The sequence below is a fragment of the Martes martes genome, assembly GCF_963455335.1.
Source record: "Martes martes genome assembly, chromosome: 1".
Classification (NCBI taxonomy): domain Eukaryota; kingdom Metazoa; phylum Chordata; class Mammalia; order Carnivora; family Mustelidae; genus Martes; species Martes martes.
This window is the reverse complement of record NC_137888.1, coordinates 204,970,942-204,995,743: the sequence shown is the minus strand read 5'-3', so window position 1 is coordinate 204,995,743 and position 24,802 is coordinate 204,970,942. Positions and strand designations below refer to the sequence as shown.

Genomic DNA, 24,802 nt, shown 5'->3' with positions numbered 1-24,802 from the left:
CTAGGCATGCAGGCTCTCCAGGGGAAGGGCCATTTGAGCGGGGATTTGAAGGATGACTAGGAGTTCACCAAAGCAGCCACAGTAATACAGGTAGTGGGAATAGCATGGGAAAAGATAGACAATATCTAAGAGTCCTGGGAATTTGAGAGGATGTCTACCCCCCTGGAAGTCAGAGCTAAACATGCTTGGATAGGCAATTGTTGGCCCAGGATTTTGTTAAATGGTTGCTGCTTAATTCTAAGCTATGGTAGCCCAACAAGTGGCTTCTGACATCCCCACTGTGGTTCTACCAGCTTCACCTGGGCTGCCCCTGATTGGTGGAAGAGAAGATATAGAAGGATTGTTTCTCCCTTCTGAGGTCCACACTTCTCCCAAGGTGTAGGACTCTCAGGTGTGCTTGGCAAGCTCTTGTTCAGCCTTTAACATGCAGATCCAATGACCGCCTTCTCCAGGAAGACCTGGGGGTGACCCTCCAGGCAGATCATAGCTTTCTCCTCTGGGCTTCTCCATTCTCAGTCTTAACCCTCTAAGGCTGAGTGTGTCTGCATCCAGCCCTGTCCCTCTCAGAGGAGTCTGGATCTGCAGTGTGGCCTTGCATGTAACTGGGCATCTCCAGAGGCATCAGGGCACTTGAGAGAGCGGGAGGAATGAAAGAGCTCCAGGAATTTTAGATCTCTGGCCCCAGCCTGGGCCTTTGCACCCATGTCTAGAGACCACCATCAAGGTTGCCACCCCGGAGCCATGAAAGCAGAAGGGGCTGCTATCCTTCCCTTCCCCAGCTATGCCCTCCCCACCTCTGCTGCGTTTGTGAGGGGGTGCCCACCTCACTGCACAAACGGGGAACCTAGACCCTGGGAAAGGTGACTCTTCCAAGGGATGGTACCAATTGTGGGAAGAGTCCTGGGCTGGGACTTAGGCAGGCTGGGCTCGGATCCTGCCTGGAGCCATACCTATTGTGTGACCGAGAAATTCATCTAGCCTCACAGGGCCTCAGTTTCTGCTCTGTATAATGGGTGGTTGTGAAGGCTCCAGATGATGTGGGTAGGTGCTCATGAGGGTTTGTTCTCTCCTGCCTTTCTCAATCCTGTTTTTTTTTCTTTCACCTTCTCTTCCTTCCCCCCTACTCTTAAGAGCTTCAGTTTCCTGAGTACTGTCCTTTCTGGTTGTGAGACCCCAAGTAGAATAGGGAGTGGAGCCCTCTGTGGCCTCAGCACGTAGTAGATGCTCAGGCCTCTGCCTCTCCTCTCCTCGCCCCTCCCCTCCCTCAGGATGGGCAGGACATCCACTACTGCCCCCTGCTGGAGGAGTCAGATGGGGGCTCTAGCTAGGGAGTGTGGGGCTGTGAGTCAGGACAGACAGGCCTTGCCCCAAGCTGTGGATCCCATCCCCCACTGGGACCTCCGCAGGACCATACCTGGGGAACCGGTTGCTCTGAGCCCAGATCCCCACGGCCCATGGAGCCTGAGAAAGGCACGGCTCCTCTCGGACCGCTCCTTCTTCGTCTTATATTAGGCAGTTGGGATAGAGAGGATTAATGGGCGAAAGGAGGTGAAAATGATTTATAGAGGCTGAAACGTGATATATAGGCATGTAATTATAGCTTGTCTTTCTACATTCATTTTTTATGGAGTTGGAACTCACATAACATATAATTAACCATTTCGAGTGTTCCCAATGTTGTGCAACCCTTGGCTCTCTCTTGTTTCAAACTTTTTCATGGCTCCATAAAACAGCCTGGACCCATTAAGTAATTACTTCCCATTCTCCTCTGCCCCCATCTCCTGGGACATCCCCCCAATCTCCTTTCTATCTCCACAGCTTTTCCTGTTCTGGATATATCATAGGAAAGGAAAGGAATTATACACAATGTGGCCTTTTGTGACTGACTTCTTTCCTTCAGCAAAATGTTTCTGACGTTTATCCACAGTGTAGTGATGACCAAGACCTTACCTCTTTTTTGTTTTAAATTTTTTTAAAAAGATTATTTATTTATTTGACAGAGAGAGAGAGAGAGATCACAAGTAGGCAGAGAGGCAGGCGGGGGGGGGGGGGGAAGCAGGCTCCCCGCTGAGCAGAGAGCCCAATGTGGGCTCAATCCCAGGACCCTGAGATCATGACCCGAGCCGAAGGCAGAGGCTTAACCCACTGAGTCACCCAGGTACCCTGACCTTACCTCTTTTTAAGACTGAGTAATATTCCATTGTTTGGATATATGGATATACCATGCTTGTTTATCCACTCCTCCACTGACAGACATTGGGTTGTTTCTGCCTTTGGGCTGTTATGAATGTTGCTATGGACATGCATGTACAAGTTTCAGTGTGGTTGTATGTCTTCATTTCTCCTGGGTAGATCCCGAGGAGTAGAAACGCGGGGTCAAATGGGAATTCTACCTTTAACTTTTTAAGGAACCACCAAACTGCTGTCCATGACAGCTAGGCATTTATTTTTTCACTAGTAGGACCTTGCTGGGGGCTGGAGATGCAGATATTTGTCTCACAAGTTCTTGACACCAGTGACCAATAATTATAATCATAGTTATAAAAATAGCCAGCAGTTGGTTAATTATTCATTTATGTGTACAAATATTTAATGAGCTCCTGCCATGTGCCAGGAACCTATGAGCTCATTGAGTTTTTGTAGGGATGCTATGAGGCAGGCAGGTTGTTCTGTTTCTCCTCTGGAAGCTGAGGAAGTGGAGGGACAGAGGGCTAAAGTGCCCAAGTTTACACAGGGAGTTAGAGGTAGGGCTAGGATTTAAACCCAGACCTGGTCCGCCCAGAGGCCAAGCTCTCAACCCCAGTGATATGATCCTTCCTACTGGGCACTGGGTGGGGCCTTTTCTTATATGATCCCCTCCAGGGTAGATGTTACCATCCCCTTTTTACTGAAGGGGACACTGGTAAGAAAGGCAGCCCAGACACAGACTCCTGGAATCAAGTAGTCAGAGTTGGAGTGGAGTAGGGACCCAAGGATGGGAGAGCAAGGGTTCAGCTGGGGAGACTTCCTGGAGGAGGTGTCAGTGAAGGATGTTTGGAGTTTGCCAGATGAGAAGTGTCAGGTGGAGGGTTTGCCAGGACAAAGATGCAGATGTGTGGAAGTGCCAAGGGAATTCAGGTGGCTTGTGGTGTCTGGAGGGAAGATGATATGTGGGGAGGAGTAGGCGATGAGACAGGAACTGGACTCAGAACACCCACGTGCAAAGCAAATAAGCGTGTGTTTTACCCTGGGGGCGTTAAGGAATGATAGGAGGTGTCTGAGCAGGACAGCCATTGAACAGGTCTGTATATCAGAAAGACCCTCAAGGGGCCTGGGCTGGAGTCCAGATCCCAGAGAGTAAAGGAGTGACTAGACTTCCACCTTCTTCTCCAGTGCTGCCTCTTCCTGGAAGCCTGTCTTGAATTCCAGCAGCCCTTTCTCTGTGCCTCCCTTTGCTTCTGGCACACTTTCTATCTTCTTGATAATTGCACGGTGTGCTTCTGCTTCCCTTTCTTGCCCCACCCGGAGCTCCTCCAGGCAGGGTGTGGAGCTGAGCCATCTCTGGTCCCTAGAGTTGCCTAGCATGGGTTGGGTACAGGAAGATGGTAGAAGAGATGTCCTGAATAGGAGGATGAGTGGACAGATGACTGTGTGCACAGTTGGCCAATTCCTAGGTAGTGTGTATGTAGGTGGCTGAGTCACGTCTAAGATAAAAGTGACATCACTTGAATTTCAGGTACTTCCTTCCTGGGTCTCAGCCCATTCTGTCCCACATCTACTCAACACATTGAAAGGGAATTCACTCACTAACCCATCCATCTATCCATCCGTCCATCCATTTTTGCATTCATTCAACCTTTGGTTGGATCATTCAATAAAAATTATTTAACACTAGGGGTGCCTGGGTAGCTCAACTGGTTAAGTGTTTGACTCTTGACTTCGGCTCAGGTCGTGATCTCGGGGCTGTGAGATCAAGCCCCACGTTGGGCTCTGTGATGGGCATGGAGCCTACTTGAGAGTTCTCTCCCAGGGTGCCTGGGTGGGTCAGTTGGTTGATTGTCCGACTCTTGACTTGAGCTCAGGTCATGATTCAGGGTTGTGGGATGACGCGCTCCGTGTGGAGTCCACTTGTTCCTCTTCCTCTGCTCCTCCCCCTGCTTTCTCTCAAATACATAAATAAAATCTTAAAAAAAAAAAGACTGTCTCTTCCTCTCCCTCTGGCCCTCCTCCCCCCTCCCTCTCTAAAAAACATTATTTAGCATCAGTATATCAGTGACCAGCACGCTCCCTCCTCTCGAAGGGACTGTAACTGGATGGATACAATCTAGAGGGACTGGTGGAGGAGGGATAGCATCCAAGCAGAAGCTTGAAGAATGAGGGGAGAGTGTTTGAGGCAGAGAGGGCATGTGGTAGAAAGACCTGGAACCAAGAGACAATGTGACTTTTTCAAGGAGATGAAAAAAATTCTGTGATGTTAGAAGATTGAGCATATAGAGAATGGAGGATGAAGGTGTTTTCAGAGAGGTCTGGACTGGGGTAGGTCATTCAAGGTTTTGAAAATGGTCTGAGCATCTGGTGGTTGCGGCTAATGGGTGTGAGTGAGAGGGGACATGGTCAGATCCAGCATCTGATAAGACCTCCTGGGACCAGAGTGCAGCGTAGACCGGAGACCGAGAGCACAGGAGGTGTAATTCAGATGGCCTGAGTTGGCAGAAAAGAGGGGTGATGAGGGTGAAAAGGGCCATTCCGGATGGAGAGCACAGCCTGGACAAAGGTTTGGAAGTAGGGCCAGCATGTGGGAGTATTTGGTGTATGTTGATGGGAGAGATAGGAGAAGCGTACAGGGCAAGATGGTGCATGGCCTTCAGTGCTTGCTTGAGCTTGAATTTTATTGCCAGGGTGATAGGGAGCCATGGGAGGTATCTAACCAGGGGACGCTCATGTTCAGATCAGCATGTTATAAGGATCTTTCTGGGGCAGGTGTGGAGGATGGACTGGAGGGGTGATGTGAAGGTCAGAGCTCAGAGAGGAGGCCCAAGGAGCTCATAAACAGAGGTCAAGGGTTAGAACTCTGTTTTGAGTCATTGCTACCTCTTCTTCCCCCACAGCTGCCATTGCCCCCAAGGATGACCTTTTCTATGGTTTCCTGAAGCCTTGGCTGGGTGAGTATGGGACTGGGTGAGTTGGGCTGGGGCTTCGGGGAAGAGAGGGTGGGGTTTCTTGTAGTGTTTCAGAGTAGAAGGAGAGGCCCTTAATTTCAGTCTTCTGGGCCCAGGAGATGGGCTGCTGCTGAGCAAAGGTGACAAATGGAGCCGCCATCGCCGCCTGCTGACGCCTGCCTTCCACTTCGACATCCTGAAGCCCTACATGAAGATCTTCAACCAATGCACGGACATCATGCACGTAAGTTGCAAGGTTTCTTGGGAAGAGGGTGTCCTGGGAGTGAGACTGGTCCAGGCTCTGACTAATGGATAAGCCAGGTGATGTTAGGAAGCTTCACTTCCTTTATCCTATAAAGTGGGCTTGTAGCGAGCTGGCAGCTAGGTCGTTGGAAGCCTGGCTTAAAGTCTGCGGTCTCTACATCCTTTTGCCATGCGTCTCTCTCTTCCAGGGTAAATGGCGGCGCCTGGCACAGGGCTCAGTGGTCTCCCTTGACATGTTTGAGCATGTCAGCCTCATGACCCTGGACAGCCTTCAGAAATGTGTCTTCAGCTACAACAGCAACTGCCAAGAGTGAGTGTGACCTCCTTGGGGAATATAGAGCCCATTGCTCTAGAGCAGGGTGGTGGGAGAAGAAAGGAAACTCTCAAGCATTAGGCATCCCTGGGCTGTTAGGCTCTGCCACAGATGGCCTATGTGTTTCAGAAAACTAACATCACCTCCCTGAGCCTATATCCTCACCCAAAAATGGAATCCCAATTCCTTCCCCATAGCCATCGTGTGAGTATTGAGATAATGAAAATTGATGGTTTTGCATATAGTAGTGCTTAATAAATGCTAGTTTCCCTCATTGCTCCATGAAGAGTAGTTTGGCCTTTGGAAAGTATCTCCCCATTTTCTGAGTTTTAATGTCCTTTTTTTGTAAAACAAGGATGACAAGCCTTGACCCTCTGAGAGATGTTTTAAGAATAAAATGATGTCAAGGCACATGGGTGACTCAGTCAGTTGAGCTTCCAACTCTTGATTTTGGCCCAGGTCATGATCTCAGGGTAGTGGGATCAAGCCCCCTGTTGAGCTCTGTGCTTGCAGAGCCTGCTTGATATCTCTCTATTCCTCTCCTTTTGCCCCTCCCCCCTGCCCCTGCTCTAAATAAATAGCACTTCGTCCTTAAAAAAAAAAAAAAAAGAATAGGGACACCTGGGTGGCTCAGTCGGTTAAGCAGTTGCCTTCAGCTCAGGTCATGATCCCAGCGTCCTGGGATCAAGCCCCACATCAGGCTCCTTGCTCGGCAGGGAGCCTGCTTCTCCCTCTGCCTGCCACTCTGCCTGCCTGTGCTTTCTCTCTCTTATCAAAAAAAAAAAAAAAAAGAATAAAATGATGCCACACTGCCCTGGTACACAGTAGATGCTCAGTGAATATTTGTTGAATGAATGAATAAGATGACCATTGTCCTGGTTCATTCATTAATCAGATATTTTTGTGTCCCTACTATGTGCAGGAGATTATGCTAGCTACTGGGAATATGGTGGTGAACAATAGACTAAGTTCCAGTTCCTTGGAATTTATAGTCTAAGTGGGTACATATCGAATAAGAGATGTTGTAAATGGCAAGTTTGTAGCACATAGTAGGTCTTTAATAATAAGCTTCTGCCTTTGCTAATCTGGGCTTTGTAGGGTTATGGGTTGGGTAAGGTCAGATGACCTTAGTGATTGATTAATTAATTAATTAAACTGGAAATATTTACTGAATACCTACTATGGGCCACTCTTGGACTAGGCACTATGAATACAGTGGTCAACAAAATAGAAGAGTTCTTGCTCCCCTGGAATTTGCATGTTGGTGGGAAGAAAGGCAGAAACGATGCTCAAATAAATAAGCAAGAAAACGACAAATTGACAAGTGTATGAAAAGAAGCATACTTCAGGACCAAGGACAGCCCCTTGCACACCTGTCCTAGTGATTTCATTTTTTTTTTTCATTTTTAAAGACATTTATCTATTTATTTGAGAGACAGAGAGAGCGAGAGTGAGCATGGGATATGGGGGTTGGAGGGGCAGAGGAAGAGGGAGAGAGAGTCTTAAGAAGACTCCATGCTGAGTGTGGAACCCGATGCAGGGATTGATCTCATGACCCTGAGTTCAGGACCTGAGCCAAAACCAAGATTTAGATACTTAACCAACTGCTCCACCCAGGCAACCCTTCATTTTTTTTTTTAAATTACAATGGTTTTACTGAGATATAACTCACATACCATATGATTCATCCATTTAAAATATACAATCCAATGGTTTCTAGTATATTTACAAATTGTGCAACCATCACCATAATCCATTTTAAAATATTTCCACCAAAGATAAGCCCTGTACATTTTAGCACTCACCCCCACTTCCCACATCTCCCAGTGTAGGCAATCACGAATCTTCCTTCTGCCCCCACAGATTTGTCTATTATGGAAATTTCATATTGATGGAATGATGCCAACTTCTCTGTCTGGTTTTGTTCACTCAGCATAATGTTCTCAAGATTCATTCATTCTGTGTCAATATTTCATTTTTTTAGGTTGCTGAATAATATTCCATTTACCACATTATACCACATTTTTTTAATCCATTCATCTACTGATGGACATTTGGGTCATTTCCACTTTTTGGCTATTTTATAAACATTGGTGTATGAGTATGTGAAAGTATGTTTTTAATTTTTTAAAAAGATTTTATTTATTTATTAGAGAGAGTTAGAGAGCATGAGAGGGGTGAAGGTCAGAGGGAGAAGCAGACTCCCCATGGAGCTGGGAGCCCGATGCGGGACTCGATCCCAGGACTCCAGGACCATGACCTGAGCCGAAGGCAGTCACCCAACCAACTGAGCCACCCAGGTGCCCCTGTTTTTAACTTTTTAAAGTCTGTACCTAGGAGCGGAATTTCTGGATTATGTGATAATTCTTTGTTTAGATTTTGAGGAACTGCCAGACCTTTTTCTCCAATGTAGATGGGGCATTTTATATTCCTACCAGCAGTGTGTGAAGACTTCAATTTCTCCACACTCTTTCCAACACTTGTTAATTTTTTTTAAACACTTGTTATCTGTCTTTTTGGTTCTAGCCGTTCCTAGTTGGGGCAAAGCGGCATCTCATGGTGGTTTTGATTTCCATTTCCCTAGCGGCTGGTGCTGTTAAGTATCTTTTCGTGTGCCATATGGCCATTTGTATATCTTTTTCAGCAAGACGTCTATTCATATGCTTTGCCCATTTTTAAATTGGGTTATTTGTCTATGGTTGCATTTTAAGAGCTCTTTCTATATTTTAGATTCAAGTTCGCCATCAGGAATGGGAGTTCTCCCACTTTGTGGCTTGTAGCATTTAGTCTTAGTGATGCTACGTCTATTTGGAAGTCCTAATCCTTTGGACCTGTTTTAAAATGTACCTGGGTTTTGGTTTTATTCAGGTATGATGAGGCCAACAAACAGATCAGATGATTGCCATTAAAAAATAATTTGTTGGGGCGCCTGGGTGTCTCAGTCGGTTGAGCGTCTGCTTTTGGCTCAGGTCATGATCCCAGGATTCTGGGATGGAGCCCTGCTTCGGGCTCCCTGCCCACTGGGGAGCCTGCTTCTCCCTCTCCCTCTGCCTGCTGCACCCCCTCCTTGTGTTCTTTCTCTCTCTCTCATTCAAATCAATAAATAAAATCTTAAAAAAGAAAATCTAGTCTAGGCAGGGCCTTTCTGTGTCACCTACGCACGGGGAGGAGAAGCTTGTCTTAGGGAGAAGGTCCATGCTCCTGTCTCTTCTTCCTTGCACCTCCCCAACAGGAAGATGAGCGATTACATCTCAGCCATCATTGAGCTGAGTGCCCTCGTGGTCCGGCGCCAGTATCGCCTGCATCACCATATAGACTTCATCTACTACCTCTCGGCGGATGGGCGACGTTTCCGGCAGGCCTGTGACACCGTGCACCGCTTCACCACCGAGGTCATCCAGAAGCGGCGGTGGGCGCTCCGTCAGCAGGGGGCTGAGGCCTGGCTGAAGGGCAAGCAGGGCAAGACCTTGGACTTCATCGATGTGCTGCTCCTGGCGCGGGTGAGGCTGGGCCCTGGAGGGTGGAGATTGGTGCAGGACCGTCTCCTGGAGGATTGCGCTGACCTTGTAAAATGATAAGCATCAAAAGCGACAGATCTGGGATGCAGGTGCAGCATGGCTAAGACTTACTGTATTAGTTTGTTAGGGTTGCCATAACAAAGGGCTACAAAATTGGTGCGTGTGGGGTTAAACCCCAGAAATTAATTTTCTCAAGGTTCTGGAGGCTAGAAGTCTGAGGTCAAGCTGTTGACTGGGTTGGTTTCTTCTGAAGCCTCTCTCCCTGGCTTGTAGATGACACCTTCTCGTGTGCCTTCACATTGTCGTCCCTCTGCTTACAACTGTGTAAATTTCCTCTTCTTCTAAGGACACCAGTCGTGTGGGGCCAGGGCCCACCCTAAAGACCTCATTATAATTGAATTACCTCTCCAAAGGCCCGGTTTCCAAATATGGTTACATTCTGAGGTCCTGGGAGGGGACTTCACCATATGAGTTCTGGAAGCAGGTGGGACACAATGTTGCCCACCAGACTTATGATGATGAAATAACGAGACTGAAGAAATGTGACAGTTGCAGAGATCGCTTCTGTGGAATTTCTGAGCAGTGCTTGGCTTCTAGATTCAAACAGTCCTGGGTTCCAGTTCTGGCCCTGATCCCTAATGGATACTTCACCCTAGGCCTCTGACGTTCCCCTCCGAGCCTCAGTTTCCCTATTTATGACATGACGGTAACGCGGCGTGGTCACAGGTGTTTGTTGGGCATCCAGCAGGCTGTCTGGTGCTAGCAGCTACTCAAGAAGTACAAACTCCCTTCTTCCCTTCACCTTTCACTCTCCCTCCTGCTTTCCATCTTTCTTAGACGAGCTGCATACCTCTGTCTGCCTGGCATCCTTCCCCCTGCAGCTTGGCTTGAGAGAGGGGCAGATATCTTGACTTGAGAGGAGCCTGGGATGTGGAGGGTGGTCCATGAAGTGGGCTGAGCATCCTCTCCGGTTCATTCCAGGATGAAGATGGGAAGGAACTGTCTGATGAGGACATCCGAGCTGAGGCGGACACCTTTATGTTTGAGGGTGAGGACGTAGGGTGAGGCTAGGGGAGGTTGGGAGGGGCCCCGCTGTCTGAAAATCGCATCATCGCTGTCTTCAGACAGCCTCTATTTGAGCTCCTCCTCTGTCTACAGGTCACGACACAACGTCCAGTGGGCTCTCGTGGGTGCTCTTCAACTTGGCCAAGTATCCAGAGTACCAGGAGAAGTGCCGGGAAGAGATCCAGGAAGTCATGAAAGGCCGGGAGCTGGAGGAGCTGGAGTGGTAGGTTTGGGGTCGGGGGGATGGTGGCCACAGGTTGAGTCTAGCGCTTGCATTTGCTTGCTCTTGCTCCTAATTAGTCTTGTTCCTGCTGGGTGTTGTTGAGTGGGGTGTTGTCCAAACAGATGTGTGGGTTCAGGTCTGTTCCACATGTCTCCCCATTCTCCTTGAACCAGCAGCTACCCTGGGCACATTCTTCTCAAGGCAGATTCCAGAAGCACAAAGAGCCACAGTTTAAAACCTCTGCTTGCATTGTAACATTCCATTTGGCTAAAGCAAGTCACGTGGCCAAGTTTAATATGAATGGGGCAGGACATACATTGCACTCGCCAGAGCAGAAGACACTGCAGAATCACATGCAAAGCTCTCGGGGTGTGTAATTCAAACACAGGTGTGGGGGGGAGGGCAGTGAAGAACCGGCAATAATAATCCAGTTTACTTCAGATGTGTGCCACGTAGAGCTGATTCTGGGTGCCTCAGAGAAAACACAGCATTAAATAGGATTGAACAGTGAGAAAGCTCTTTTCTCTTCAGTGTCCACCTTTTAGGTTTTGACGTCAAGGAGACACTCCCAGTTGGGTGCTGTTGTATCTTGAACTCCTTGCGAATCTGCCCCTCTCTTTTTAAAAAAAGATTTTATTTATTTAATTGTCAGAGAAAGAGAGAGCACAAGCAGGAGGAGTGGCAGGCAGAGGGAGAAGCAGGCTCCCTGCTGAACAAGGAGCCCGATGTGGGATCTGATCCCAGGACCATGACCCAAGCCAAAGGCAGATGCTTAACCAACTGAGCCACCCAGGGATCCCATGGATCTGCCTTTTTTAATGAAGGGAGAATATGGCTCAGTTTCTGAGGACTGGGTAAGAGATAGTCTAGCTAGAATTTAATGACTCTTCTGTTTTCCCCATTGGTGTTTATGTTATGGGTACTTTTATGCTAGGCATGCTGTTTGCCCTCTATGGTAGCGACATAAAATTTCTTTGAAAGAGAAAGAAAATGATCCAGATCATGGACCAAGGGTTATAATTAATCCAATTTGGGGCCCTGGAGTCCAATGGAAAAAAGTTAATAATAGTATAAGGAGGGAATGTATGGGTTTTTAAATACTGAAATCAACCCACACAGCCCGGTAAACTGCTGCTAATAACCCCCCCCCTCCGCTCCCCTCCCCCCCCGCCTATCCTGGCACCATGTCCAGCTGTCCTCTGACTGCCACAAAATTCATCAGTTAAAGGGTTAATGCTGGGTGTGCAGAAGCCTGTTGGTGCTGCTCTGATTGGTTGCGGGTCAGATACTTTGCACGCTAAGGATTAGTGATATGTGCATGCTTGATTGCAGATGCCGGAAGTTGGGGCAAATCTGAGATCCTGGACTGGTTTCCTGTGTGGTTGCTCCTGGATGCATGTGTGCACGCATATGCATGTTTGGGGAAGGGGGTGTTGCTGTGGCCTGGCCCCAAGTCACCCTCCATTCCATGTTCCGTGCTCCCCAGGGACGACCTGACTCAGCTGCCCTTCACCACCATGTGCATCAAGGAGAGCTTACGCCAGTTCCCGCCAGTGACCTTGGTCTCCCGCCGCTGCACAGAGGACATCAAGCTTCCAGACGGGCGCATCATCCCTAAAGGTGCTCATGAGGTCCCTCTCATTGCTGGGCTGATCTGCTGCCTAGGGGGGACGTGCTCATGCCTGCCCCAGGTGCACCCTCCCTGTAGATAGGGCATCTCTCTGGATGGCTCTTGCTTCTGGGATGAGGGAGGAGACCCAGCTGTGTAGCAGGGAGGCAGAGTTGGGTGAGTGCAGGTGGAAAGGCAAGAGTGGGTGGGGCTGGGTGGGCCCTGTGAAGGGGGCAGGTAAGGGGATGGATGGTTTCATTCAGTTGCCAGATATCCCTTGGAGACTAAGCTCAAGTGATGCTGGAATTCTAGAGAGGCCTCATTCCCAGACTCAGGACTTGAGTACCACCCAGTCTGAGGGAGACACAGCAGGGCCCAGACGTCCCAGTCACATGGGATCAGGGATGGGCTAAAGGGAAGAACAGGGGCTGGAATAGCCCAAAATAGGGAGTGATGACTTTATCTGGGGTGAAATGTAGGGAGGGCTGCTTGGAAGAGGCAACATGAGAGGTGAATCTTGGAGGTGGAAAATGAAAGAGAGCACATTCATGGAGCAGAGTCTTGGGGTGCAGAAAGACCTTGAATGCTAGATTGAGGCATTTGAACTTGATCTTCAGGATAGTAGGGAGCCAAGGGAAGTATTCGTTGAGCTGAGGAAGAACGATGTCAGATATATGAGTGAGAAAGATCCCTGTGTGGCCAGCATGACAGCTAGAAGGATGATGGAGACCTTTTAGGGAGCAACAGGGGGAGTGGACACAGCAGCAGAATTTTTCAGAGAAGGATGTGCAGGAAAGGGTGGCAGAGGGCTCATGGGAATAGCATAGCTCCAGGAAGAGCAGGGAAGGAGGAGGTCTTCAGAGAAGGCCATGGTTCCCCTCAGTCCCAATGGCCCCACTGACCGCACCCTCCCCATAGGAATTATCTGCCTGGTCAGCATCTATGGGACCCACCACAACCCCACCGTGTGGCCTGACTCCAAGGTGAGCCCCTGCGTCAATTCTCCCTTCCCTTAGCTTCTTCTTCCTCAGAACGGATGGCCCTGGGGGCAGTGAGGCCTCCCTACCCTGTGCGCCAGGGACCCAGATGGCCTGGCTGGGTACAGAGCTTGTCACCCTCTAGTCACCCTCCATTGGTTCATTAGGTCCACAAATATTTACTGAATACCTCCTGTGTGCCAGCCTCTGTGCTATGCACTGAAGACAGAGAAAGTTACTGTCTTTGTCCTCATGGAGCTCACGGTGACATTCAGGGGAAGAAAATAAGCAAAAACTATCGTTGTAGATACTGATATGTGCACAAAAGAAAGAAAAACTGGAGTGAGGTGGGGGGACCTTCAGCTCAAGTGGTGAAGAAAGGCCTTGGGGAGGAAGAGATATTTGAGCTGACACCTGAAAAGTGTGAAGAGCAGGGAGAAGCTTGTTCCAGGCCGAGGAGACAGGACGTGCAAAGGCCCAGTGGTTGTACTGAGCCTGGGATGTTTGAACAACAGAAAGAAGAGGGTGTGGTTGGATTGTAGTGAGATTTTATCTGTCCAGCTGAAGGATGGGGGCCAAGCTGGGATAGCTGGGCCAGCCCCCCAGACTCACCCCCAGGCTAATCCTGCCTAGGTGTACAATCCCTATCGCTTTGACCCGGACAACCCACAGCAGCGCTCCCCACTGGCCTACGTGCCTTTCTCCGCAGGACCCAGGTAACTCTTCTATTTCCCCCAATCCAAACCGAGCATAGGAGGAGCACGGAGGCCAGTGGAAGGTCAGATATGTGCCGGTCAGGAGCAGAGACCGCCTCCCACCCAGATGTGCTTTCTGCCAACCCAGCACCTTCTTCATGCTTTCAATGTACCAGAATGTCCCCAAATTAGACTCTGCGATAGTAACGCTGGGTATTGAGCACCAACTGTGTGCCAGGCCCTGAACTCTGGGCTTATATGCTCCCAAAGACTCTATGATGCCACTGCCCCCATTTTACCGATGAGGGAACTGAGGCTCCGAGGGGGAGGTCATTTACCCCGGGACTCCCCCCTTCCTGGCTCACACAGCGGCTGAGCCTGAGCCCCAACCCCGTCCCCCTTCCTCTAGGAACTGCATCGGACAGAGCTTTGCCATGGCCGAGATGCGCGTGGCCGTGGCGCTGACGCTGCTGCGCTTCCGCCTGAGCGTGGACCGAACGCGCAAGGTGCGGCGGAAGCCCGAGCTCATCCTGCGCACGGAGAACGGCATCTGGCTCAACGTGGAGCCGCTGCCTCCCCGGGCCTGAGCGCCGGTGCCTCCGTGCGGATCCAGGGGGCCCAAGCCCCGCCCGGAGAGGCCCAGGCCCCGCCCCCGAGGGCCCAGGCCCCGCCCCCAAGATCCCGAGGGCAGTAACCACGCCCTTCGAAGTTCAGGATGGGCTCCGGGAGGACCAGGCTCCGGGAGGTGCAAGCCACGCCCCTCACGACAAGTCTCCGCCTCCTGCCGGTCTGGTCACGCCCCTTGAGGTCCAGGTCCGGTCCCCTGAGTGCCAGTTCCGGCTCTCCAGCTTGAGGAAACAGGCTTGCTCAGGTCCCCTTGGGTCCAGACCCAGGATCCGGAGCATTCGGGGCCTCAGGCCCCACCCAGCCATCCGAGGACTTAGACCCAACACCTAAGGCCGCTGGGATTCAGGACCAGTTCCCTCCCCCCACCCCCGACTCGTGGATTCCAGCTGCCTTCTAAGTTGAAGACTTGGGAGCTGAAGCCTGAAGTTAGAGCCTTGAACCCGGACATCACCTTCTTGAGGCTCCCGGCTCGTTTGGGCGAACTCCTCTGGCATCAGGCAGCATCCCAGGGCTCGGTTGTGTGCTTCGGTTGTCGTTTTGTAAATCTAGACCCTCCCTCACCTGCCTCTTCCCTCCTCCCTTGCTGAAAGGCCCTTCGCTGAGTGTTCTGATTTTTGTAGAATAAAAGCAAGGGATGCAGACGGCCCCCACTGTTCACCCCCTAGCTCAGCCAGACGTTTCCCTTGGGGCCCAGGAAGGAAAGAAGGTCTCTGGCCGGTTGGGAGGCCCACGAGGGAAGCTATGGGCTAGGAGGCTGGGAAGCCATTTGCCCTCAGACATAAACTTAGGCTTTTGGGGACAGTTTGTGCATTCATTTAACTCGTCAACAGACCACATGTTAATTATTTGTTGGCATTGGGCCAGGAGCACAGCCGGGCCCAATTCCTGCCCTCGGGAGAACAGGGGACAGATGTACAAGTAATTCCACATGTAAGTTTATTTATAATCCAAGTGCTCCAAAAGAGAGGCCCTTGGTGCTCTGTGAACACAACAGCGGGGTGGCTCAGGGAGAGCTTCTCGGATGCTGAAGTGAGAGTACACGCTGAGTGGTCACAAGGGAGATAAGACCATGTCAGGCGGGAGGAACAGCATCTGCAAATGTCCCCAGGTGAGGGAGAGCGTGATATTCTCGAGGCACACACTCCAGGGTGGCTGAATCTGGAGGAGGAGGGGCAGAATGGAGGAAGGTTGTCAGGGGCCAACTGCCAGGAACTGTGGGTCACATCTCACAGCAGACCTTATGCTGAGGGCAATAGGGAGCTATAGAGGGTATGCGAGCAGGGTGCAGGACAGGACATGGTCAGATGTGGGTTGGCAGGGAGGTGGCTTGGAAGGGGGGGCATTTGGGACTGGAAATCTAGTGAAGAGGGAGACTGAGGTCTGGACAGGACAGGAGGGGTGACTAGCCACGGGGGCTGAGGCGACGGTGATTCCCGAGTCTTTGGCTGGGGAAACTGATGACGGCATAGTCCCCGACATGATGATACAGAAGATGGGGCGGTGATGATGTCTACAATAATTGTATTAATTCATCAAATATTTACTGAGCATCTGCTGTGAGCCAGGCCGTATTTGCGCCCTTACATAATTGACATTTGTTGTGGGGGTGGGGGCTGTTAACAGATGACAGATAATAAGTAAGCAAATAAATAAGTAAATTCACACAGGGCCTTGGAGGATTTTGACTTTTTATTGTGACAGAAATGGGGAGCCATGGGAGGGTTCTGAGCAGAGTGACAGATTTGTCATTTGGTCTTTATAGTATTCTTTTGGCTGCTAAGTGAAAAACCAAGGGTGGGACTAGGGAGACCAGATGGGGTGACTGCAATCCCCATTGAGAGAACTGGTAAGTGCTATGAAAAAATTGAGCTGGGTAAGTGTTGGGGGTGTTCAGTAATGCTGGTAAGGGGAGAGGTTGCTAGATCGTCAGTGAAACCCTCCCTGAGAAAGGGCCATTTCAACAAAGACTTTAGATAGGAGAGGGCAGGAGCCATGTGGATATTTAGGGGAAGAATGTTTGAGGTAGAGAGAAACAGCGCAAAGGCCCTGAGGTAGGACATGCTTGGGGTGTTTAGGGGACATTGAGGAGATCCGTGTGGCTGGAGGAGAAGCATGGAAAGAGATGAGGGCAGGCAGGGGATGGGAGCAGGTCACACAGAGCCTTGGAATCTACTGACTTTTATTGTGATAGAAATAGGGAGCTATGGAGGGTTCTGGGCAGAGGAGGGACAAAGTTTGTCATACAGTCTTTGGTTGCTATGTTGAATAGAGTCTGTAAAGTGAAGATGGGACTAGGGAGAGCAGATGGGGTGACCAGATTTGTCCAGGTGAGAGAGGACGATGTCTCCAAGCAAGCTGGGGGCTGTAGAGTGAAGACAGGTGCTTGGATTCTGATGTCTGGTTGCTTTATGAAGGTAGAGCTGGCAGATTTGCTGGTACTTTGAATGAGGGACTCAGGAGAAAGGCCCCCGGGTTTGGGTCTGAGCACTTGGAAAGATAGAAGTGACAGCTTGAGATGGAGAACGCTTAATAGAGTAAGGGTTTTTTTGGGGGACGGGGAGGGGCTGAGATCAGCATGTCAGTTTAGGCCAAGAGGCGTTGGAGATGTCAAGTGTGCAGTTGGATAGGCAGGTCTTGAATTCGGGAGGGAGTTCTGGGCTGGTGATACACATTTGGGATACCTCAGCACTTAGATGATTGTTTATAAAGCCCCAAGACTGGTGCGATCCCCGTGTGTGTGTCTGTGTGTGAGTGTCTATGTGCTCCTGTGAGCACCCTTGTGCGCACAAGATGGAGGGGTTTCAGGACCAAGCCCTGGGTGTCTCCGAAGTTGATATAACCATAACGAGATTTAAAGTTGGTTGAGTGCTTCCTTTGTGCCCTCCAAATATTCGCATGTAATTCTCACCGGTACTGTTCTTATGAGATGGGAACTGTCATTATCTCCTTTAATGGAGCTGAACATGAAGTTCCCTAGAGTGAGATGATTCACCCAAGGTCCGACAATGGTGTCCTCCTAGCGTGGCCACAGCGGGGTGGCTTACTCCTCAGGCTTCTAGTGCTGGTCTGGGTCCCTAGCCTCGGTTTGCCTATAAGGGGATGTCTGCAGGCGTGGGTGGGTGGGGGGCGTGTAGAGAAGGTGTGATGCTGGAGGCCACGGCTGTGTGTGTCCTGCGGCGCCCTCGGGTGGCGTGTGCTGGGATCGCCGGCCGGAATCCCCCGTCCAAGGCCACTCATCCTCCAGCAAAAAAAAAAAAACCTTGGTCTTGAGAGGCGACATATGTGGGTTCAAACCCCAGCTCAGCCCCTCTCTAGCGGTGGCCTTGGGCACGTGACTGGCGCCTTCTGCACCTGGTTCTCTTTTGCCAAGTGGATTTTTTCCATCATACTTCTCATGCATATTAACTTTCCGCTAAGCTCGGTGCTGGTGGGTGAATGAGGGAGAGAGGAGGGGAGGCATGGGGCTTGTGGATCCCCGGGACCTGCTGCATCTGCGTGTCCAGTTCTCCAGACACACGCAGGCCTGGGCCATTCACTGGTTGCTGTGGGTCTCCCTCCTCTCCTGAGTGTGTCGCAGGCTCCCTCTGCTGGATAGTTGGGGAACAGCAGGCTCTACAGCGTCTGGTCTCCATTGGTCCATATGAGGGTGTGTGCGCGTGACTGCATGTTTAGGTATGTGCACATATGTGTGAGTTAAGTGTGTGGATGTGTGCACGAGAGTGACCATATGTGCATGTGAGTGTGTGTACATGTGCAAGTGTGGAGTGTGGATGCATTGTGTGAGTACTTGTGTGCATAAGATTGTGCGTGTGCACGCATGTGTGTGTTTGAGAGCATATATGTATTAGTGATGTATCTATGAGTGTGAGTGTGTGTGTGACACTGTTTGTGGGTGTATTGGGAAGAGAAGAGGGAGAACCCCACTCACTGAACATTTGTAAGTGTCCACATCAGGCCACTGTCCAAACTCCACCCTGTCGGTGCATGTAGGATATTCTGGAGAAATAATGCCCTTGGCAATGGCCCTGAGTAATGACTGGTGGGTGCCTGTTCACTGCTGTGTCCCAGAGGTCCCCAGAGGGACTGAGTCCCAGGTGCCCCGATTGGGAACTTCTTTGACAAATCCTTGTTCCCCTGCTGCCTTCCCTTCTCTGTCTTACTCCATCTCACTGCCCTACTGGCATCTGCTGGGGTCACTTCCCCCCCAAAACAAACAAACAAACAAACAAACAAAAACAAACCAAAAACAATTTGCAGTTGAATTCCCGTCTCAGAATACAATTTTTTTAAAAGATTTTATTTATTTATTTGACAGATAGAGATCACAAGTAGGCAGAGAGACAGGCAGAGAGAAAGGAGGAAGCAGGCTCCCCGCCCAGCAGAGAGCCCCACATGGGGCTCGATCTCAGGACCCTGAGATCATGACCTGAGCTGAAGGCAGAGGCTTTAACCCACTGAGCCACCCAGGCGCCCCTCAGAATACAATTTTTGTACTTGTACTTGAATCCTTGCATTATAGTCTACTTCTGGGAAAATGAAACCAAAACACAGAAGTCACTCCTCCAATCCCCATAAGCCTATTACTATGCCATTTTTTAACCAAGAAGGAACCTGAGGCTTAGAGAGGGCAAGTCACTTGCCCAAGGTCACACAGCTGGAGAGTGGCAAAAAGGTAGGCTGTGAACATTGGCCATCTGACCCTAGCACCTGTTCCCTGGAGAGCTTCCTCCTTGCTAAGGACCAAGGGAATGAAGTGGGGGGGGGGCGGGATTCACAACCAGTAAGTTCCCTGATATGTGCACCAGAGACACCCAAGTCTCCTGGCTGGTGCTCATGTCCTCATTCAGTTATAAAATAAGGGAAATAATGATAAACACATTCTTGTTACTGACTGTGAGCCAGGGAGGGTTGTTATAAGTACTTTATTCATTTATCTCCACTCTCTCCATATATTACATTGGCTTGAGGTAAAAAAAAAATGCAAGTGTAGAAACTGAATCATGCTTTTGTTTATGCAAGTGTAGACATTTATTATTTTTTAAAGATTTTATTTATTTATTTGACAGATAGAGATCACAAGTAGGCAGAGAGGCAGGCAGAGGGGGAGGGGGAAGCAGGCTCCCTGCCGAGCAGAGAGCCTGATGCGGCTGGATCCCAGGACCCTGACATCATGACCTGAACCAAAGGCAGAGGCTTTAACCCACTGAGCCACCTAGGCACCCCAAGTGTAGACATTTAAAACGGAAATTCTCCCACAGTGGTCTCTGCTCTCTACTCCCAACCCAGCAGTTTGGGATGATTTTTTTTTTCCCAGTTTGAAAACAATTGCATATGTGAACATTTTTCAGTGTACATACAGACATTTTTGCACATATAACCATTTGTTTAAAGGACTGCCAATGTCGGGAAATGTATTTGTTCTAGTTAATTGTTACCGTATAATGAACTGCCAGGAAGTTTGTTGGCTTAAGGTGGCAAACTTTAGTTTGCTCGCTATGATTTGGGCAGAAAACTGGGGCAGATTTCTCTGCTCTATGTGGCGTCAGTGGGGACAGCTCTTTTGAGGCTGTAAGATCCACATCCGAGACAGCTCAGTCTCTTAGCAATTTGGCGCTGGCTGTTGGCTGGGGTCCTTAGTTCCTCTCAACGTGAGGCCTCTCCATGGGGTTGCCTGGGCTTCCTCTTAACATGGCAGCTGAGTCCAAACGGGTGTGTTCCAAAGGGATGAGAAGGAAGTCGCAAGTCTTATTTTTTTTAGTTTTTTTAAAGATTTTATTTATTTATTTGACAGAGAGGGACAGCGAGAGAGGGAACACAAGCAGGGGGAGTGGGAGAGGGAGAAGCAGGCCTCCTGCCGAGCAGGGAGCTGGATGTGGGGCTCTATTCCAGCACCCCGGGATCATGACCTGAGCCAAAAGCAGACACTTAACCCACTGAGGCACCCAGGTGCCCCAGGAAGTCCCAAGTCTTCCTACAACCTAGATTCACAAGTTCCCAGAGTCACAGAGGACAGCCTGGGTTCAAGGAGAAAGGAATGATACTTTACCTCTGTATCAGTCAGGGTTTTCCGGGGAAACAGAACCAATAGCCTTGAGCTCTCTCTGCCACTTACTCATTACCTATCATCCGTCTACCTGTCTATCTATCATCTATCTACCTATCCATCCATCTATCTATCTATTATCTATCTATCTATCATCCTATCTAGCCATCCATCTATCCATCTATCTACGACTATCATCTATCTATATACTGTGTATTTATCTTAAGATTTATATGTGATATAAAGATTATATATAAATTTCTATCTTAAGATTCACTTTCTCTTAGGATAAAAATATACACACATATATGTACATATATAAAGCTTTCTCTTAAGGCGTTGGCTCGTGTGACTGGGGGGCTGGCCAGTCTGAAATCTGTAGGCCAGTAGGCTGCCGGGCTGATACTCAGGAGCGGTTGCTGTGGTCTCAGGGCAGGATTTCTACTCTGGGAAACCTCAGTTTCTGCTCTTAAGACCTTTCACCTGGCTGCATGAGGCCCATTTACATCGACGTGGTGTGATTTACCCCTTTACTTAAAGCCAATTGCTTGTAGGTGTTAACTCCACGTACGAAACACCTTCACAGCAACACGTAATAAGTGTTTAAGTGAACAGTGGGTACTGCCGCCTAGTCTAGCTGACACAAAAAACGAATCTTCACCACCTCTCAAGGGGAGGGTTAGCAGAGTTCATTGCTGCCATCTGTAATCTACTACTTGGGGGCAAATGGTCTCTTTTTAGGACACTACACTTCCCAAGGGTAGCTTCTCCTAGTCTCTCTTCCGTGGCTTGGGGTGTTGGTGGCGGTCAGGCTAGTTTCTGGGAGCAGTCATCCCCCCATCATCAGGGAGGGAGAGAGAGGAGAAGGGAGAGGAGCAGGAGACTGGGGAAGGAGGAAGAGGAGCGGCAGGAGGGGGAGGAGGGGGAGGAGAGGGGAGTGGAAAGAGATGGGGAGGGGCAGGAGGGGAGAGGAGGGAGAGAGTGGAGAAGGAGGAGGACAAGGGACAGGTGGGGGAGGAGGAGAAAGAGGGGCAGGAGGGGAGAGGAGGGAGAGAGCAGAGAAGGAGGAGGAGGAGGGACAGGTGAGGGAAGAGGAGGAGGGGCAGGAGGGGGAGGAGGGAGGGTGTCAGTGGGTACAGTGCCTAAGGAAATACCCTTGGGGTTGTTCCTAGCTGTTGTGTGCCCTCCGAATTTTTCTTGAGTTTTCCTCTAGGTTTGCTGCCTCCTCAGCCAGTTCATTTGGTCTTCTGCTGCCTGGGCCAGGAATCTGGCAGCTCTGCCAGCTGTTTTTACCCTCAACATGACTTTAGGAGCCTGTCTGTTTCGACTTCTTGATTCTGTAGAGTGAAACCCCAAAGCCACTTTTTGGGCTAAATGGTCAGATTTTCCTAACCAGGGCTGGTTCCTGCTGCTCCCACTGCCCTGAGTGCAGGGGCCCCACCAGCCCTGGTTGTCTCAGCACGTCTGAGGACAAAAGCAAGAATGAACGTGTGTAAGACAAACATGCATGCCCCACCCTGTGCTAGGTCTTTGTAGTCCTGGCCTGACTTCAGGGGGTGGTCCTTATTCACGGTCCACTCCTCCCCATCATTCAGGTTTCTGCTCAAAGTCACCTCTACAGGGCAGCCCTCCTTGACTGCCCCTCTGAATATTCCCCCTTGGTCACTTGCTAGCATGTCTTGCTCTGTTAATTTCCTTCATCACCACCACCACCATCTGACTTGGTCTTATTTCCTGTTGGCTTCTTCCATCAGACATGAGCATCACCATCCAGACACCTCATCCTAGCACCAAGCTTAGGTACAGACAGGGTGCTCAGGTACAGTTTGTTGTTGGAGAATGAACTACCTGGGAGGTGTAAGTCCCCCGCTCCATTTTACTGAGGAGGACACGAAGCTCAGAGAGGGCAAGCGACCTGACCAAGGTCACACAGCCAGCGAGGAGCAGGGCTGGGATCTGAACTCTGTTGTGCTGAATCCAGAAGTGTTCCTTCCCAGTGGCCAGGGAAAGGAAAAGAGGGACCCCGGCCACCAGGCAGCCTGCATGCTTGCTCTAGGGAGACCCCAGGCTGACTCCTGGGATGTGCGACAGGAAAGAAAACCTGCTTATCTGTTTTGTGCACCAACTACGGGCTGCCCCCCTCCACCCCGTGCCAAATCCTTTTAGTATTTTAATGATAAAAATGATAGCAGCTCAGTGAGGGAGAAAGAATCTGAGACAAGTAGCAGGTTAGAAGGGTAAAGACTCCCATTCTACCCCCTCCAATTCCAATTCGATGTGGGGATTCTGCTGGAATTTTTTCAATGTGTATGCAAACATGTGCACACACAGACCCCTAGGCACCCCCGTAAGTTGTATATGTAGATGAAACCATTATTTACATATCCTTTAGAGTTGTACTTTCTCCTGTCCTCTCTGCCTGTGTCTGATAGGATGCTTACAGTCCTCTGTGCGGTTTGATTAAGCCCATTTTACAGACGTGAAGACTGAGGCTCAGATGGGTGGCAGGCTGTACCTGAGGCTGATGACTCACAGAGTGACTGCCACCTCTGATCTGACACATGCTTGTCCACTGCCTGGCTGTGAGTGGGGATAGAACGACCCCTAGAGATGGGTCAGCCTCTACCTCTCAGCGTGGGGCTGGCTGCCTTCCCTCCAACACTGGCTGGGCATCATTCCGTAAGCCAGGCTTGTGTGACTTGGCAGCTGGGACATTTCTTGTTGGATGAGAAATGGACGCTCCAGCCTCCTTTGACTCAGAGCAGAAAGTTCCCCCTGGAAGCTTTCTGCCTCCCACACTGGGTCTCTTACTCCCTTTCTGCCTCCTGTCACCTGATCCAGGAAGTGAGGAGTCCCTGATGGATGGATTCTGTCCTTCCATGGCCACAGAGGCTTTGGGGGTCTGCCGGCCCTCGGCCCTCTACTGCCCATAACTGGCATGACACAACCTCTCCCACAAGCTGCTGGGGACTAGTTCCAGACCAGTCCAGATTCAAGGAGAAGGGAAATAAATTCCTCCCCTTGCTGGGGACAATGGCAAAAGAAAATTACAGCCACTACATTTGTGGGTCTGGGTTAGAGCCTGAGATTCTGCATTTCTTTTTCTTTCTTTCTTTTCTCCTCTTCCTCCCCTTCCTCCTCCTCCCCCTCCTCCTTCTTCTTCAAAGATTTTATTTATTTGACAGAGAGAGACACAGCGAGAGAGGGAACACAAGCAGGGGGAGTGGGAGAGGGAGAAGAAGGCTTCTCGCTGAGCAGGGAGCCTGATGCAGGGCTCAATCCCAGCACCCCAGGATCACAACCTGAGCCGAAGGCAGACTATCAACGACTGAGCCACCCAGGTGCCCCTGCTTAAATTTATTCCTAAGTATGCTATTGTAAATGGGATTTCTTTTTTTAAGATTTTTATTTATTCATGGACAGAGAGAGATCACAAGTAGGCAGAGAAGCAGGCAGAGAGAGAGAAGGGGGCGGAAGCAGGCTCCCTGCTGAGCAGAGAGCCCGGTGCGGGACTTGATCCCAGAACCCTGAGATCATGACCTGAGCTGAAGGCAGAGGCTTAATCCACTGAGCCACCCAGGCGTCCCTGTAAATGGGATTTTTAAAAAATGATTTCAATGATTTTTTAAAAAATGATTTATTTATTTATTTATTTGCATGCGTGCGGACACAAGAATATGAGAGAGAGAGAGAGAGCAAGCAGGGAAAGGGGCAGAGGGAGAGGGAGGAGGAGACCTCTTGCTGAGCAGGGAGCTGGATGCGGGGCTCGATCCCAAGACTCTAGGGTCACAACCCAAGCCACCCTGTGATCGCGACCTGAACCATAGGCATACACTTAACGACTGAGCTGAGATTCTGCATTTCTAAGATGCTGCTGGTAATGCCAGTGCTCATGGGCTGAGGACCCCATTTTGAGTGGTCAGTTCTTAGAGCTCATGGCTACAAAAGCCCCTTTCTTCCCTGAATAGTTAATGAGCACCCACTAAGTGCCCGGCTTCACCTGTACCTGCGCTGTCCAGTGGGATGACTTGGCTGTACGGCTTTCTTTCCGCCTCTTTCTTCCTGTTCCTCCTCAGACCTCTCCAGCCGCAGAGCAGGAGGAATGTCCAGGGCAATGCACCTCAGCTTGCAGAGGGCTTCCAGCGGCCACTTGTGGCTGGATCACGCGGGGCTGGAGCGCATGTGTGAGTCCAGGAGGGGAAAGGCATTTCCCTGGCGTCCTGTCATTGCAGGAAAAATGTGGGTTCTAGTTCTCTTGCTCAGCAGGTCCACCCTTCAAACTCACCTTCACCTTGGAGTCTGACATGCGGAGACCTCATGAGGGGCTGAG

General features: G+C 50.1%; 1 protein-coding gene across 2 annotated transcripts in view; it reads left to right on the top strand.

The window, feature by feature from the left end:
* CYP4F22 (cytochrome P450 family 4 subfamily F member 22) overlaps positions 1-16,098 on the top strand; it is an 84,616-nt gene extending 68,518 nt beyond the window's left edge. For both annotated transcript variants that reach the window (XM_080799046.1, XM_080799045.1), the window contains exons 4-13: positions 5,088-5,141; positions 5,255-5,382; positions 5,591-5,712; positions 8,948-9,215; positions 10,215-10,281; positions 10,392-10,521; positions 12,008-12,141; positions 13,049-13,113; positions 13,741-13,823; positions 14,212-16,098. In XM_080799046.1, the coding sequence (XP_080655172.1) occupies positions 5,088-5,141; positions 5,255-5,382; positions 5,591-5,712; positions 8,948-9,215; positions 10,215-10,281; positions 10,392-10,521; positions 12,008-12,141; positions 13,049-13,113; positions 13,741-13,823; positions 14,212-14,389 (1,229 nt within the window). In that variant the 3' untranslated portion in view covers positions 14,390-16,098. The remainder of the gene's footprint in view (positions 1-5,087; positions 5,142-5,254; positions 5,383-5,590; positions 5,713-8,947; positions 9,216-10,214; positions 10,282-10,391; positions 10,522-12,007; positions 12,142-13,048; positions 13,114-13,740; positions 13,824-14,211) is intronic.
* The last annotated feature ends 8,704 nt before the right edge of the window (positions 16,099-24,802 follow it).